Source organism: Haliotis rufescens, unplaced genomic scaffold, assembly GCF_023055435.1.
Source record: "Haliotis rufescens isolate VD_foot unplaced genomic scaffold, xgHalRufe1.0.p SCAF_9, whole genome shotgun sequence".
Taxonomy (NCBI): domain Eukaryota; kingdom Metazoa; phylum Mollusca; class Gastropoda; order Lepetellida; family Haliotidae; genus Haliotis; species Haliotis rufescens.
The window spans coordinates 33,615,799-33,632,182 of record NW_025964383.1 but is presented as its reverse complement, the minus strand read 5'-3'; the positions used below and the strand labels follow the sequence as shown (position 1 = coordinate 33,632,182).

The 16,384-nt window shown below is 40.7% G+C and overlaps 1 protein-coding gene across 1 annotated transcript in view; it reads left to right on the top strand.

Annotated features, from left to right (window-relative positions):
• LOC124111164 (location of vulva defective 1-like) overlaps positions 1–16,384 on the top strand; it is a 40,982-nt gene that overhangs the window by 11,546 nt on the left and 13,052 nt on the right. Inside the window, exons 4-9 of the mRNA XM_046470780.2 lie at positions 4,254–4,442; positions 6,048–6,272; positions 7,751–7,933; positions 11,516–11,722; positions 14,464–14,541; positions 15,930–16,004. Of these exons, the coding sequence (XP_046326736.2) occupies positions 4,254–4,442; positions 6,048–6,272; positions 7,751–7,933; positions 11,516–11,722; positions 14,464–14,541; positions 15,930–16,004 (957 nt within the window). The remainder of the gene's footprint in view (positions 1–4,253; positions 4,443–6,047; positions 6,273–7,750; positions 7,934–11,515; positions 11,723–14,463; positions 14,542–15,929; positions 16,005–16,384) is intronic.

Here is a 16,384-nt window from a genome sequence, read left to right as displayed (position 1 = left end):
TTCATTGATGTGTTTTAGGCGTGTATGACTGTTTTGTACTATTCCTTAGGCCAGGTTCACACAGTGCCGATTATGGCTCCCGTTTGAGATCAGACAGCCCTACGACACGAAAAGTGAAAAAGTCTGATTACTATTCTCAATGATCTGGAATGTCCTATCATTGTCTGAGCGCAGTCGTATACGTTCGTAACAGAGTCCTACGGATCGGGAAAGGTCCAGAGAGGTCGGCCGAGTACTCCCGACAGTATTGTGCGTCCCGTAACATTCGGGAAACTCAGCCGATTTTGTCTAGTCGGATTACAATCGTGATTATGTCGTGACAGATTCAGCTGTATCGGATTAAAATCGTAACAATGTCCTGTGTTGTCTGGACGGTGTCCTGTGGATCGGGACGCTGTTGTGATTAACGGGCCGTTTCTTGTCGATTGGGTCCAGATTGCGTCCAGATCTTGCCGAATGCGAACCGTCTTTGTCGGATCTCTCTGTCGGATCGCAATCGGGTGAATCGTGACGCTGTCGGAACAGATTCGGTCGTTTTTTTACCATGCGGAAGATACAAATCGGATCAGATTCGGATTGGGAATCGGGACGAATTCGGCTGGAAACGGCTGATCCGGGACGCTTCCTGAACAATATCTAATTGTTTGTGAATTTCCCGCCACGAATCACAGGAACTTGATCAGACTTTGGACAAATTTTAATCGGGAATCGTCCTATCAAAATCCTGATCAAATCTTATGTCACCATACTGATAACATTCAATGAGGAAATGCATTTCATCTCATCTTCTATTACTAAAGTAGTATTATCAGCACGTTATTTACATATTCTTTCTTGTAGTGGAATGGGAGGCTTGGTACTGACCAGTCTCAAAAGACAATGGGAGTGATCCATATCTGAACTTAGCTAAGATACGTCTGTCTTTTCGCCGCTTCACACTCTTTACAATAGAGCTAAGATAACAGTTATGCTTTAAATATCTATAGGTTCTTATGTTTTTCCATTTTCTGATCTTGAATCATCCCAGACATCTTGAAACCATTTCAGTTGATCTTCATATGTCAGAAATTCTTTCAGAAACCTGGTTTTCATCTGAATGCTCCAATCTTCTGTCAGAATCCTCCCAGCATTATAATTATGCAGAAGTTTTATTATTTTACTGTCCCGTGATTTATTTTTTGCAACTGACCAGTTATACACTTTATGAGGTAGTCTGTATTCCAACAAGATGCGGTTGTTAAACGTAATGCAAAATAACTCTGTTTTTTGTTGAACTGAACAAGATGTCCATCCCATATCTCCTCTTGTGAAACATTTAGAAGAATGATTACCAACACCAAGGTAGTATCTACATGCTATATTATTGATGACCTGGATCTCCTTGTGCACATTTGAACCCCATACTCCTGCAACATTAGAACAAGACTGGTTCAACAAGTGAGGTGTATAATCCCACCAAGCACTAATAAATTTAGTGTATAAAGTGCTTATAGTGCTCTCCCAGCATACTTGTATAATTCCTTAACAGATTTTTCAATATCTAAATGTCCATTAAGCCATATATTGAGATATCTATAGCCGTCAGTGATACACAAGTCATGTGAGCCACAGTGACAATTAACAGGTGTTGTTTTTGTGGATCCATTCCTGAAGTGAATGACCTTAGTTTTGTCCTTGTTGATTACCAGTCTCCATTTTTGACACCATTTACTTAAAATATCCAGTATTCTTTGTAGTGACACACGGTCCGGTGCAATGCGGGCAATGTCATCTGCATGAAACAATACTGAGAGGGTAGCTTCATCAAATTGCACACCACAATGTAACATATTAATTTCATCAGAAAGATCGTTGATGTAGATCGAAATTAGGGTTGTGACATCTTACATCCCTGTTTTACTCCAAACGAGACTGGGAATACTTCTGTATAAAGGTTATTAATATCAACACTGCAGTGATAATCTATGTATAGGCTCTGTGTAGCATCAATAATCTTATCATAAATTCCATGTTTCCTTAATTCATACCATAAACAATGTCTGTTCACAGTGTCAAACGCCTTTTGCATGCCAACAAAGCATACAAAAGTTGATTGTGTAAACTATTTTCTTTTCTGTATGATATTAAACAACACATATAAATGATCCATACAACTCCGTTAGGTGTAACATATGTTATATTTCGGATTACTCTTTCTAAGAAAACATGGAATTTATGATAAGATTCTTGATGCTATAGAGACTATACACAGATTATCACTGCAGTGTTAATATTAATAACTTGTATACAGAAGTATTCCCAGTCTCGTTTGGAGTAAAACGATCTAACCGCTGACTTTGTTTGCTGGCGATTAGGTGCCTCACTCTGGTAAGTGTGGGTTCGAATCCCGGACCGGACTCAACCCAAAACGTACTAGAATCTGTACTTTACTAAGAAAGTGTTATCCCAAATATAACATATGTCACATTTGACCACTTTCTAAATGGCATTGTGTATTTATAGCTTTCGGCCATGGGAGCCGTGCCAATTTACACTTGTCAGAGGGGTGCTCAAAGTATGTTAACTAGACTACCAGTTGTCGGACTTCCATTTTTGTGGAAGCCTCGGTGGCTGAGTGGGTTAGATCGCTGACTTTGTGTGCTGGCGATTAGGTGCCTCACTCTGGTAAGTGTGGGTTCGAATCCCGGACCGGACTCAACCCAAAAAAAGTACTAGAATCTGTACTTGACTAAGAAGGTGTTATCCCAAATATAACATATGTCACATTTGACCACTTTCTAAATGGCTTTGGGTATTCATAACTCGTTAGGGTCTAAATCCATTTTGTTCTTTTGCCAAAAATTTATTCTTTTCAAGCCACGTTTGGATTCGTTGATTTAATAAAGCAGTATATACATGTACTTTACATTGAACAGAAATCATTGTCAGCCCTCTATATCCAAGTGAATCTCTTGGTTCACGTCCTGATTGTGGTTTAGTCCTTCCCTCCAACCATGTGGTGAAACTGCATTTTCAAAAGACAACACAGTGTGGGTTCTGAAGCACTTCAATTGGTATACCATCTATGTCAGTTGCTTTTCCCTTCTTAATACTCATAACTGCCTTCTAACTGTACTTCAGACAAATCAATTGGTTTGTTTATGTCTGTTATGTCTGGTTGTCCATCACTAGTATCATTACCAGGTAGCTCTTCTCCTGTAGATAGGTGTTGTTGTGTGTTACTATAATGTTCAACATCAAACGTTCCTGTTAAACCATTATTAAGTAGATTACTGGAGGAATCCTTCTTGTGGGAGAGCACTCGATTATGTTCGGTTATGACGTCACCATTTTCATCAAACACCTCCATAGGTATACGCTGTTTTCTGTCGTAAGAAAGGCCCAAGTGACCAAAATTCTTTTCCAGAATTCTTTGCAATAACCATTCTGCTCTAACTTCAGTATTTCATCCTGTTGTCCTAGTTGACAATTTTGTTTAGCTTTTCTTAATGCTTTAACAAACAGTTTTCTTTTGCCCAGAAAATGACGACGACACACACCTTTAATAACAGAGTTCCTACTACATGCCAGCCATTCCTTTTCAGATCTACACACGTTATCCCACATATTCTGTAGCACATCAGACCAGTAAGGCTTGTAATTTGATTTACATGTTGATTTACAGGTTGAATTATTTCTCTTAGTCTTCTTCAATTTAGCATCCATTTCACTTATTACCAAATCCATAAAGGAATAATATGCAGTATGGACATTCCTGTGCTCAGCTAGTTTATTTTTCATTGCGTATTTGGCCTAAAATAGACAATCGCAGGAAAGTTGGTTATCCACGGATTACTAGAAAAACAAAGTATGAAGAACGCTTGATAATAACTTGAGCTTAATACAACCAGAGTAAGTCAGTATTAGATTAACAGTGACCCGTAATTACTTACGAACGAACCGTATGTTTCGAAAGACCACACAAGTAGCATTACCACCTATAAACGGTCTAGCGATACCTGGAGGTAACAACATATTGTTGTTGTTACTTTAAATGTTTAAGAGGTCGGCTTCTGCCTCAGCAATTTTGTCTGACCTGTCCCTCTTTGGTACGTATGTGTATGAGTTGGGTGCACATATATATTGCGAGTTCTTGTATTGGTACGATTTCTGTTTTGATGCTGAGGGAAAGGCCTCACAGTCATATGACCGCCGGGTTTTGCCGAATGATTTTCACAATAACATGGTACATAGCATTTCTGGTTTTGTTTCAGTAAACCTAGCAGGGAAACCATTGAGTGCGAGCTCAGTGCATGAAGGATTCCCACCAGAACGCGCGATTGATGGACGCTTGGATACATCTTTTGAGTCCGATTACACTCCGACCGGACACGCCTACTGGCAAATTGATTTAGAAAACAACAATCACGTCAAACAAATAACCATCTCCTTTCCGAAGTTTGGTAATTATTTTATATCTCATTACATGAGTTAATATTTGACTACGACTTGATAATTTTTTCTCTGATATTAACGGTTAATGTCAGAGGAGGGGGCACTGGTGGCCCAGTCGTTTAAGGCGCCGCGATTCGCTGTGCAGAGTTGTGTCCCTTGAGAACGCCAGAAACCTATGATTTTTGGTTCGAATCCCAGTTCGCCCCAATTATGTTTCTAGGTTCGTCAGCACCATACCAGTGCTCGCGAGTTTCACCGAATTTGTAAACGTCCTAGACCTGCATCACTTCGGGCTTTCCTCCCGCTGATATAACTGGAATAATGTTAAAAGCGGCGTTAAACCCAACTCACTCACTAATGTCAGAGGAAGGCTAACACTGACGCAGCGGTATTTATTGATGATATTGATGAAACCCAGAATCCTAGGATCATAATCGGTATCAGAACAAACAAACAGCAGTAAAAGGGGGGGGGGTCTCTATACGACTCAGAATAATGGGTGGTCGTTTATATACAAAAAGAATTTGTTTGACATACATATAGTATGCACAGATTTGTATGTGCTTTACAAATCGACAAAAGTGTCTACTTTATACAGATACCTCTAGCAAATATGCCTCCTCACTTCGAAAATTAATATAATTTACATTAGAAAATTTGTGCAGATGACCGTATGTTGAGAATTATTTTTCTGGTCAGGTATGAGATCTGCTTTCGATGCTAATCAATGTTTGTGACGGACCATGTAGTCACAGCAATCACAGCATTAATCGTGACGTTTTCGATGTAACGTGGCAGTATGTTGGAGACACGTATGTCTGCAATTATTTTATCAGATTGCACACTACAAGATATACAGAATAACGTGTATAAAAACAATCAAATACTAGTGTCGCTTTCTATTTCCTTGTATTTTCCTTTAGTTCTCCACAGTACAGGTCAAGCTGAAGACCCGGGTTCGAATCCCGACATGGGTACAATGTGTGAAGCCCATTTCTGGTGTCTCCCGCCGTAATATAATTGCTGGAATATTGCTAAAAGCGGCGTAAAACCAAACTCACTCACTCATTCCACAGTAAAGGGTTTGCTGTACAGACAGGTGAATCTTAGTCCTGTCAGGAAAATATGATCGTGTTATCTCATATTCGCCCTAATCATAGTTCTAGGTTTGTAAGTACGTAAACCATTCCGATGATTCTGGGTTTCGCCAAGTGGTAGAGCTATAAGGCCTGTATCATTTCATACTTTTGTACCATATCATCCCGTGTTGTTCAGGTGGGCAATTTGCAAGTGTTTGTGACGGTGTCAACGGTGGGGTAGGATACGCTCACCTTTCCGCGAACACCTGGTATCATTACTATTTGATAGTGATTCATAAACACATGCTCGTGATATTGTCAGAATTGTACAGTCGACTCTGCTTTATGCAGAGATTGGGATATGGAAAGGGTTTTGTCGCTTTATTTCCGGTTCCTGCTATCAGGCTGACACGCCGTGATGTTACTGCTAAAGAAGCGCTTACTCCCACATTAAGCAGCCTATGTAAATTCAATTATGATCAAAGCAGTGTTAACCCCATACTTTCACCCAGTACTGAAATATTTGTTATACAGAAGGGGCTGTGGCGGAGAACAGAACAATTTCCCTCTCCTCGGATTCGAGTTTTGATTCTGCCCATACTTTCCTGTGCGGTCAGAGTATCGGTGAAGGTACCACGACATTCACCTGCCAGAGGCTGTTTACAGTACGATACGTCCGTGTCTCCACCGACCTTCCCCCACTTTCTCTTATTGAAATAAAAGTGTATGTAGAGGACTCAGTACAGTCGGTGTCTGAAGGTAAGTCTCAAATATTGTTGAGTATATTATGTTCTCGGTCGCCAGACGATAGGCTAGTGGTTAAAGCGTTCGATCACCACGCCGAAGACCTCAGTCAGGTTTCCGACAGTGAGTGTGCTCCTCAGTGATATTGTTGGAATATTGCGAAAAACTAAACTCACTCACTCACAGCCTGTTTAGAGATTTACGAAGGGAATAATTGCTAATACTAACATGCATGACGTGTATGACTGTATTGTACTATTCCTTAGGCCAGGTTCACACAGTGCCGATTATGGCTCCCGTTTGAGATCAGACAGCCCTACGACAAGAAAAGTGAAAAAGTCTGATTACTATTCTCAATGATCTGGAATGTCCTATCATTGTATGGACGCACTCGTATGCGTTCGTTCGAGTCCTACGTATCGGGAAAGGTCCAGAGAGGTCGGCCAAGCACTCCCGAAAATATGGTGCGTCCCGTAACATTCGGGAAACTCAGGCGATTTTGTCTAGTCGGATTACAATCGTGACTATGTCGTGACAGATTCAGCTGTATGTCGTGACATATTAAAATCGTAACAATGTCCTGTGTTGTCTGGACGGAGTCCTGTGGATCGGGACGCTGTTGTGGTGAACGGGCATGAATTGTTCATTGCCGTTTCTTGTCGATTGAGTCCAGATTTCGTCCAGATCTTGCCGAGTGCGAACCGTCTTTGTCGGTTCACTGTCCGGTCACTATCTGATCTCTGTTGGATCGCATTCGGGAGAATCGGGACGCTGTCGGGACAGATTCGCTCGTTTATTACCATGCGGAAGATACAAATCGGATGGGATTCGGATTGAGAACGGGAGAATCGGGACGAATTCGGCCTGAAACGGCTTAATCGGGACGCTTCGTGAACAATATCTAATTGTTTGTGAATTTACCGCCACGAATCACAGGATCTTGATCAGGCTTTTGACAAATTTTAATCGGGAATGGTCCTATCAAAATCCTGAATATGTGATCGAGCCCTCACTGTGCAATATGCACGACATTAAATTTAATAAAGGTATTGAAACAGATCAGCAAAACCGTATTGAGGAGGGGATTGTGGTTTCGGGGCGGGATGACCATCCAATAAAATCAAAATATTAAAAGTAGCAGTTCTAATCGTCATGCTTTAGCTCTCAAAAGTTCAGCATCGTTGGTAAGATGTTTAACTCTAAGGTCCCAGAAAAATATATTCCTTATGTGATAAGCATCTGACAAAAATCATTTCTTCAGGATACACTTAATATTCCATTGAAGTTTTCTTAAAGTACTATAAAATTGACTTTTGCAAAATTTGATTCCCCAGTCGAAGATAGTGGAACCAGTCATCCAAATCAAGGCGATATTTCGATGTGTTCTCATCCCAAGGACAAATATATAGCAAGTTTACATTATCATAATTATGTTGCAAATTTCGATCATTTGACTCTCATCATTTTGTATCTGTTTCTATTGTTTATTTCAGTTGACATAACCGGTAAACCGGTGACTCAAAGTTCTACAATACCACAGCATCCGGCAGTGCTAGCAGTGGATGGAAACTTTACAACCATGAGTGTTACGGAGTCAGGATCGACAGCTTACTGGATCCTGAATTTAGAGCAACCTTACACCATCAGAAAAATACTAATTGCGGTTCCCGACTTTTGTAAGTACATTCATCTGCATTTGATTTGACTGTTCAGTGAAAATGTTAGAACAAAATATTACCGTTCTGTCTTCCGCTGTCTGTGTATTGCAATATCAGAAGGGAACAGAGGAGTTTCGAACTATTTGTTTTCCTTATGCTTTTGACATTTTCTGCTTCAATATTTCAAGTCATTAATAAAATGAACGAGATCTTGTCATCCAAGCTAGTTGCTTTCTCGAGTGATAAAGCCAAAGCCACTACTGAAAACGTGAACTTTTATCAGTTTATATAGATGTCACTAGTTGGTTACTTTAATTCAATTCGATTCGGGGGCGGTGGGGTAGCCTGGTGGTTGAAGCGTTGGCTCGTCACGCCGAAGACCCGGGTTCGATTCCCCACATGGGTACAATGTGTGAAGCCCATTTTCCGGTGTCCCCCGCCGTGATATTGCTGGAATACTGCTAAAGATGCGTAAAACCATATTCCCTCACTCACTTACTCAATTCGATTCGATTCGCCAAGCCACAACAAGCCATTGGTTGGTGTCCCCGCTGGGTTGCTAAAATACTGCCTGGACGGGCAATGATGAACAGCACAAGCTGGCTCACTGAGGGGGCAGTCATCTGAGGAGATGTTACTTCTTGTGCAGAGATCATCCCGAATAGTCCGCGCCACGTGAAATTTACAGAATCACGAAAATATAATATCGCGATGATTAACTAATGCAAAAAGATGCTTGTTTGCTTATGCTTATAAAGTGAACACAAGCCATTCCGGTGATAAGGAATATTACTCACATATTGATAAAAAATGAAAAGTGCACTTTCCAAGACATACCCGTTTTGCCAGTGATAAACATCATCAGTGAGTTTTGATCACAAGGTTACAATCAGGCTGAGCCACGTGACTGCAAGCGGCTTCACACGAGTATTTAGCAGCGTGTGTAGCGTGCGAACATTACCAGCACGAACTGAAAAACACGCGCAGATGTTATATTTGTGTCTACAGTACAGGGCTGGAAGCACCAGACACAGTGGCCCTCTTTAAATTGTTGCTGCTTACTGCTAAATTTAACGGCTCGCAGTGACCTGACTGCCGATTCTCACCCGGATTGTAACCACAACTCAATCATCAACGCTAGCGAAATGGTTTCTGGTCACTTTAAAAGTATATAGAAATTAAAAAATCAAAAAATTAAAAACTTCACATTTTTAAAAGTAATCCCATATATGATATACAACGGACAAATGTATCGGAGAAGGTAATTTTTAATCATTAATGTCCAAAGAAGGATTTTAATTAACGGTGGCAACCATAATTTGTTCCAAGCACCTACGGTATTCGGTAATAACATCAACAGTTGAAATCATAAGTCCCAAGCACGAGAATCTGATGGCACACAAGTTCAGTAGCGTGTATGGCCACCATGTGCGTTGACAACTGCTACACAACGCCTCCGCATGAACCTTGTGATTGAACACATGATTGGGAAGACGACGCCATTGCTGCTGCAAAATAGTGCCAAGATCTTGCAAATTCTGTGTTTGGTTCAGGAGAGTGCGCAGACTTCTGCCAAGAGCATCCCAGACGTGTTCGATGGGATTGAGGTCGGGAGACCTTGACGGCCAGTCCATGACGTTGACTCCCGCATTCTGAAGTGGAATTCCTTGTCAAAATTGCTGTGCGGGGTCTGGCATTGTCGTGTTGGAAGATCAAACCGGGTCCATGTGCTGCCATAAAAGGCAGAAGTTCTGGTGCCAGTACCTGGTCGCGGTAAGCAGCAGCGTTGAGGTTGCCACGGATGACAAGAAGCCTGGAACGTGCATTGCCACAGAAAGCAACCCACACCGTGACACTTCCGCCTCGAAATCTGTCAACTTCCTGTACACAACACTGGGCGTAACGTTCATGACGGCGCCTCCACACCCTCGCCCTACCGTCAGCAAATCGAAGATTAAATCGGGATTCATCACTGAAGACGACTTGATTCCAATTCCTCTGAGTCCATCGTAAGTATCGCTGTGCCCACAATTGACGTTGACGTCTGTGTAATTGAGTCAGAATCGGCCCGTAGTATGGCCGTCGTGCTTGAAGGTGAGCAGTTCTCAGACGGTTTCGAACAGTTTGCGCACTCAGTCTACCGCTAAACAGTTCATTTCTGGTTGATGCAGCCGTCAAAAATCGGTTACGGAGGTGACGTGAGACAATCTGACGATCCTCTGCATGTGACGTCACACGTGGTCGACCTGGCCGAGGGCGATCAGCAGTGGTACCCGTTTGCTGTAGACGCGTCTGTAAATCATAAACAGTCCGTCGACTACAACCCATCGTCCTTGCGACTTCAGCTACGGACGTTCCCGTCTGCAACATGCCGATGGCACGTTCACGTTGCACATTTGAAAGGCGTGGCATGAAAAATGGCCGTAAAGACTTTTGTTTTCTTGTGTTTTTCTTTTTTTGTTAATGACTGCTAACAAGTAGGGCTGAAAACACGTGCGGTATTATTGCCACGTTATTAGTTGCACGTGAAAAACCACTTTTGCCACTACAGTGCTGTGCACATGATTTTGATCGATTCACCTGCACAAAAACGGGTGTTATCTGAAGACTATACGTGGCCATTACTGTTTAAATACACAATAAGGGCCCACAATGATAACTGGTCAAAATGTTAAAATTTTAGGATTGTGAAGTTTTTAATTTGGTTCAGTATATTATCACACATCAATTATCTTCATTAAATGACCATATCGATATGTCGTGATGCTATTTCAAGTGGCGAGGAATATACACGCGTCAACGTCCAATGATTATGGGTTCAAATCCCCAATTCCACCCTTTAAAGATTCTTGACAGCACCAGACGCGTACTGCCGTGTTTCTCCATAGTGGTAAATATCTTGTGTCTCTATACCTTACATGTAGGTCGTTCAACCCACGCCGGGAATGAGGCCAGTTTGGAATTTTCTTTTGTTGCTCGTGACTTTCCAAAACTGAATGGGTACGGAGGGAAGATTTTTTTAAACTCTTTACCACTTTGTAGGTGACAATTCTATGAAAGTTAAGTTGATCCTTATGTTGGTTGATTGTTGGATGTGTTGTTTAACGCCGCACTCAGCAAAATTCCAGCTATATGACGGCGGTCTGTAAATAACCGCGTCTGGACCAGACAATCCACTGATTAATATCATCAGCATCGATCCACGCAATAAGAATAGATGACATGTTTCAACCAAGTCAGCGAGCCTGACCACCCGATCCCGTTAGTCGCCTCTTACGACAAGCATAGTCGCCTTTTCCGGCAAGCATGGATTGCTGAATATGTACCACACGACCCCTTCTGACTGCTCGAAGAATGACGCACGGGCTGGAAGCCATGAGGTAAACACTTTGGTTCCCCTATGGACATTACGCACTATGAATGACAAGAGTTGTGCAAGACGTCAGAAACCGATGTAAAATGCAACAAGAAACTTGAGTTGGATAACAATGCTGAAAATATATAGTGGGTTCGTAAAGAAATAAGACATATACTTCAACCAAAATGACTGTATGCGACTCAGCTCATCCCTCCTACCTAATACATCCTTTTTCTCTGCAGCGAACATGGTGAGTGCCACCATTCACCTCTTTGAAAGTGACCCTTCAGTCGCCAGTGGATTGTCCTACCTGTGCGGTGAAATCGCCAACAAAGGGAATTCAACATTTGACTGTTCTGCCTCCTTTCTACCACAGTATATAACAGTGTATCATGCATTACAGGTCATGATCAATGAACTTCAGGTATTTGAAGAGATACCAACTCTGGGTAAGTAAAACACACAAAAATAGCAACTATAATGTGCTCAAACAAATACCCCCTTACCCTATTTAAATTACCCTCTAACACAGGGAGGAGTGTGTGTTGGCCGGGTTGGAGGTTAACTCATTAAAAATATGATTAATATGTTTTTCCTGTCGTGCTTAAAATGAATTTATTTTTTAATAGCCCAAGATTAGGAATAGTGGGAAAATAGTGTAAAACAAGCATGAAATACTCAAATAAATGTGTCAAAAATCCCCAAATAGCAAAAGGCACCAGTTCACCATTAGACCTATCTACGTGTCAAGTTTGGTTATGATATCTCTCATGGTGTTTTAGTGCTGCTCCGGAAACGCAATTAGAAATGCTATGTTAGATACATTCTGGCACAATATGGACACGAGGCACCAGGCGACTGTTTCATATTAGGAATTGTATTTCATCGGATAATACAGCTATCAAGACACAAGATCAAATATACGACCCAAACACACGATGTATTATATAGTATTGCTTAGGGGCTAAATGTATTTTGCTTTCGTACGTCAAGTTCCTGTTTACGTCAATATATTATTAAAAGGTCGAATCAGAGATTATTTACGATCATTCGTCTGCTAGCCTCACAGACCATTTAAAATTGTCTCTCAGACAGACCCTTCCAGACCCTTGTTAAATCAAAATAAATCAATTTGAGATTCACCATGATCGAGTATATACTGAGATGTTACGATGTTTTAGTTCAGGTGATGTGACACGGAAAAACCGTTACACCTACATACTATTTGATATCCGAAAAGAAACCTAACAGTCAAAGACATGTATAGATTTGAATGTTTCCTTATATACACATGTTTCGTCGCCCTCGGAATGGTCATCTTTCAAACCACTGTAAATGTAGAAAATAGTCAGATTTTAACTAAATAGTAAATACAGGCAACAGATCCCTGTCTCAAATCATAAGAAATAGCCATGTTCTTATGAACGTATTCTTCCCCACCAGTATAGCCCTGCACAAGATATGCAACGGTAGCTATATTGATCACATGAAAGGACATGGGGGACATATGTCAAAATCCAAATAGGGAAAGGCATCAGACATTAAAGGAAGCAATTATCCTAAATTATTCTCGATCAACAACGTAGTGGTATTAGGTTATGGTTCTGCAAAAGATGTTTAAAGATGAGTGTTTTTACCAATTTCCTTTTTTCGTTTTGGTAGTTTTGTTTGGGCCGTCAGAATTACATATTTCTGATCCATTGCATATGTAGCTGATCATTAATTTCGCTGAACGTTTGACAGTTTTAGATTAGTAATTTGAAAGAATGTGGGATTGCTGCTCACGTTGGACCTGTTAACTTATATGATACATAATTCAAATCCCGGGACATCGGCAAGTTATCATTTAAAATGTTCTGAAAAGCGACAAAGAGCAAGCTGCACTGTTGACATCAGGTTTATTGGTTATCTACTGGGATGTTTCCGCGATAGCCGAGCAACATATTCACCCAATTCACATAAAAGGTTTCGCCTTTTTGTTCATGATCCTTTGGTGATCTATCAGTGTACTATCTGAAGCCAAACTTGAACTCACTGTTTATTACGCATGAATAGTTTTCTAATCTGCAGGACAGGGAATTTGTTATACTGCGATAGATTAGTATAAAAGTATATTGGCAATATAGCCTTTCTGAATTACACTAATGCATTATTAAAATACTTTATTGCATTTCAATCTTCAAACATGATGTTTTGTTGTTTACCTGTTGTGGATAAGGAATAAATGATAAAACTGTAGGTGTTTTCATTGATTGATATCTGCGTGATAAGATATAATAACTTCAAACTGATATGAAATATATGTCCAGAGGGAAAGAATTTTCACTTTGTGTTTGGGGAAACATCTGGGATAGGGAACATTATTTCCATCAGGACGAAAATTTAATAATACGTGATGATTCCACAATCGAAAATAGGTTGTGAAAATGAGTGAGCGAGTGAGGAGGGTTTACCGCCGCTTTTAACATTATTCCAATTATATCACGGCGTGCCAGCTTAGTGTGGGAGGAAAGCCCGAAGTGATGCACTTCGGTGAAACCCACGAGCACGGGTATGATTCTGACAACCAAGATGTGAAAATGATACGTGATGACATGAATATGAGGAACTCTGTGAAATCTACTCAGCCTTGTCCTGTTCTGTCATAATCGACATCAGCTTTTTAAATAATAAATAATGTTCACTTACCTATCAGTGCTAATTACCCCCGGCCTTCCGTTTGCCCATTGTCCATTGCCATTTACAAATCAGTGATAATTTAAGTATTGGCTTCCATTGTCAATAATTATCAGCGCTAATTACTGTAAAGTGTTGGCCTCCATTGTCCATTGCTAATCGCCTATCAGCGTCAATTACCGGTTGGTTTCCCTTGTTAAGTTTCCACCTTTTATTGTCTTATTACTTTTGTTGTCCTTACATATATATATATATATACACTCTGTCTCATTGCATTGATTCACATGATGAAGGAGTAAGCATATACTCCGTAAACATCCATAAATTCTCTTCCTTACATATATGTGTATCACTTCTAAATGCCTTTCATAGAATTTATTATGTTTCTTATCACTTTGTGGGGTGACGCATTGTTTTGTTATGGCTGCTAAATCATGAGGGAATGATCATATTTAGTTCATGAAGAACAATGTTCTTTGCCATTTACTGTATTTCATCATCTTTCCGTCTGAAGGATCAACCTCTGTGACGCCATCTTCTATTGAACCATCCCCTGCGACTGTCACAACCACAAGAGAGAGACAGACAGAGAGTATGCGGTCATGATATTCTCTCCCAATTTTAGTATATATACTACCGACATAAAATAAGGGAACTGATGAAATGTGTAATGACTTCTTCTGTAAAATTAATTTTGAGCGTGAAGATCCATGTCTGGTGTGTCCACCATGTTGGGCGATACATGCACGACACTTTGATGGCAGACTGTTGATTAACTTGCGTATCATTCGTCAGTAAACATTGTGTAACGCCATTGGCGCCCAGCCCGTCCCTGGTGTTGCCTACCACAACCAGATCTTTGCTGCCTATGGAAGCCTGTTCGGGTCAGGCTTTCAGGTTGTCGTTTATGTAGTCTTGACACGACCAGGTATCATAACAACCCCCACCCATTTGACGGTACTTGTCCCACAGTCTAGAAATTACACTTTTTGATTTGCCATTCATTCTGGCAAGTTGGGATATTTGCGTCCCCTCCCCTCTCTCATACCAACAATTCGCCATTTTGTCCGGTCCCTGAAATACTGTCCCGGAGGCATTTTAAGCGTGTGCTTAGCTCAATCGCTTTAGTAATTGTTAGAGCACACACTTCTGTGTGCACATGCACATGCATCGCGTGTTGTTCATGCACATTGTGAAACTCTATTGTGATTAGATGTTGCGTTCAGTTGAAACGCAGCGGTATTGTAACTCTACACTTCAACAATAGCTATAATCATATTATTGGTTCCCTTATTTTCATCATTAATTTATAGTTTGTTATATTGCCAGGGGCTATAGTGATAAGATTACTGACTATTTTTATCTTGTATGTAATAATATCAAAGTCTCAAAAAGTAATTTAAATAAAATCGGCATCAGTCCGGACTACTACAAGCAGCCACACACGCACGCACGCACGCACGCACACAGCACGTCGCTATATAAGTTCAATAATCGTGGACGCGACGTTAAACCCCATTTCACCTCACCTCACCTCATTAACTGAATTGTCCCCTTTTCATAAAATATGTCACAACACGGACACTTTAGAACAACCGAGATAGCTAATGGAGAAATACAAATATGAGAGAGCAGTCATGTGCACTGAGACGATCTTCAATTCCAGCATCACACAACAACATTTCCAGTGATAGTTAACTGAGTCATTCATTTATTCATAAGCTGTAATGCTGTCTAAATGTGGCGTTTACCACCCATTATATTGTGTTACATACTGGAAAGAATTTTAAGGGAGTCTTTTCAAAATAGTTGTCATAGTCGGTGTTCGCTTTTCCCATAGATCATAGCGTTGATTCATATTTTATCGCACTGAAACAAATTATATTTTGAACGTTTAAACAAGGAGGAAAGATTAGCTTAGTTCATGTTGAGAGGTGTATTTAATCAACTACTGTGTATAATTTTCTCATTCAACTAAAGGCACGACCTCTAATATGCCATCATCACCTGCGACTGTGACTACCACAACACCAGCACCGACTACAGTGTCTCCAGGTGGGTTTGACACTTTTTGGAATTATCGCCCTGACTTTTATCTGTCCCAACTAAGAACGAGTGAGTGAGTATGGTTTTACGCCGCTTTTAGCAATATTCCCGCAATATCACGGCGATGGACACCAGAAATGAGCTTCACACATTGTACCCATGTCGGGAAGCGAACCCGGGTCTGCGAACGCTTTAACCACTTGGCTTCCCAACCGCCCACCAACTAAGAGTGTTATAGTATATAGACATGGACAATGCTCATGGATGTTGCAGTGTATATACCTAAATATTGCTGTAACCTACATCTCTATATTGATTAGTATATATTTAATGTTGCGGTATATAAGTACGTACTTACATGTTTATGTTGCAGTGTAAATGCCACAGTG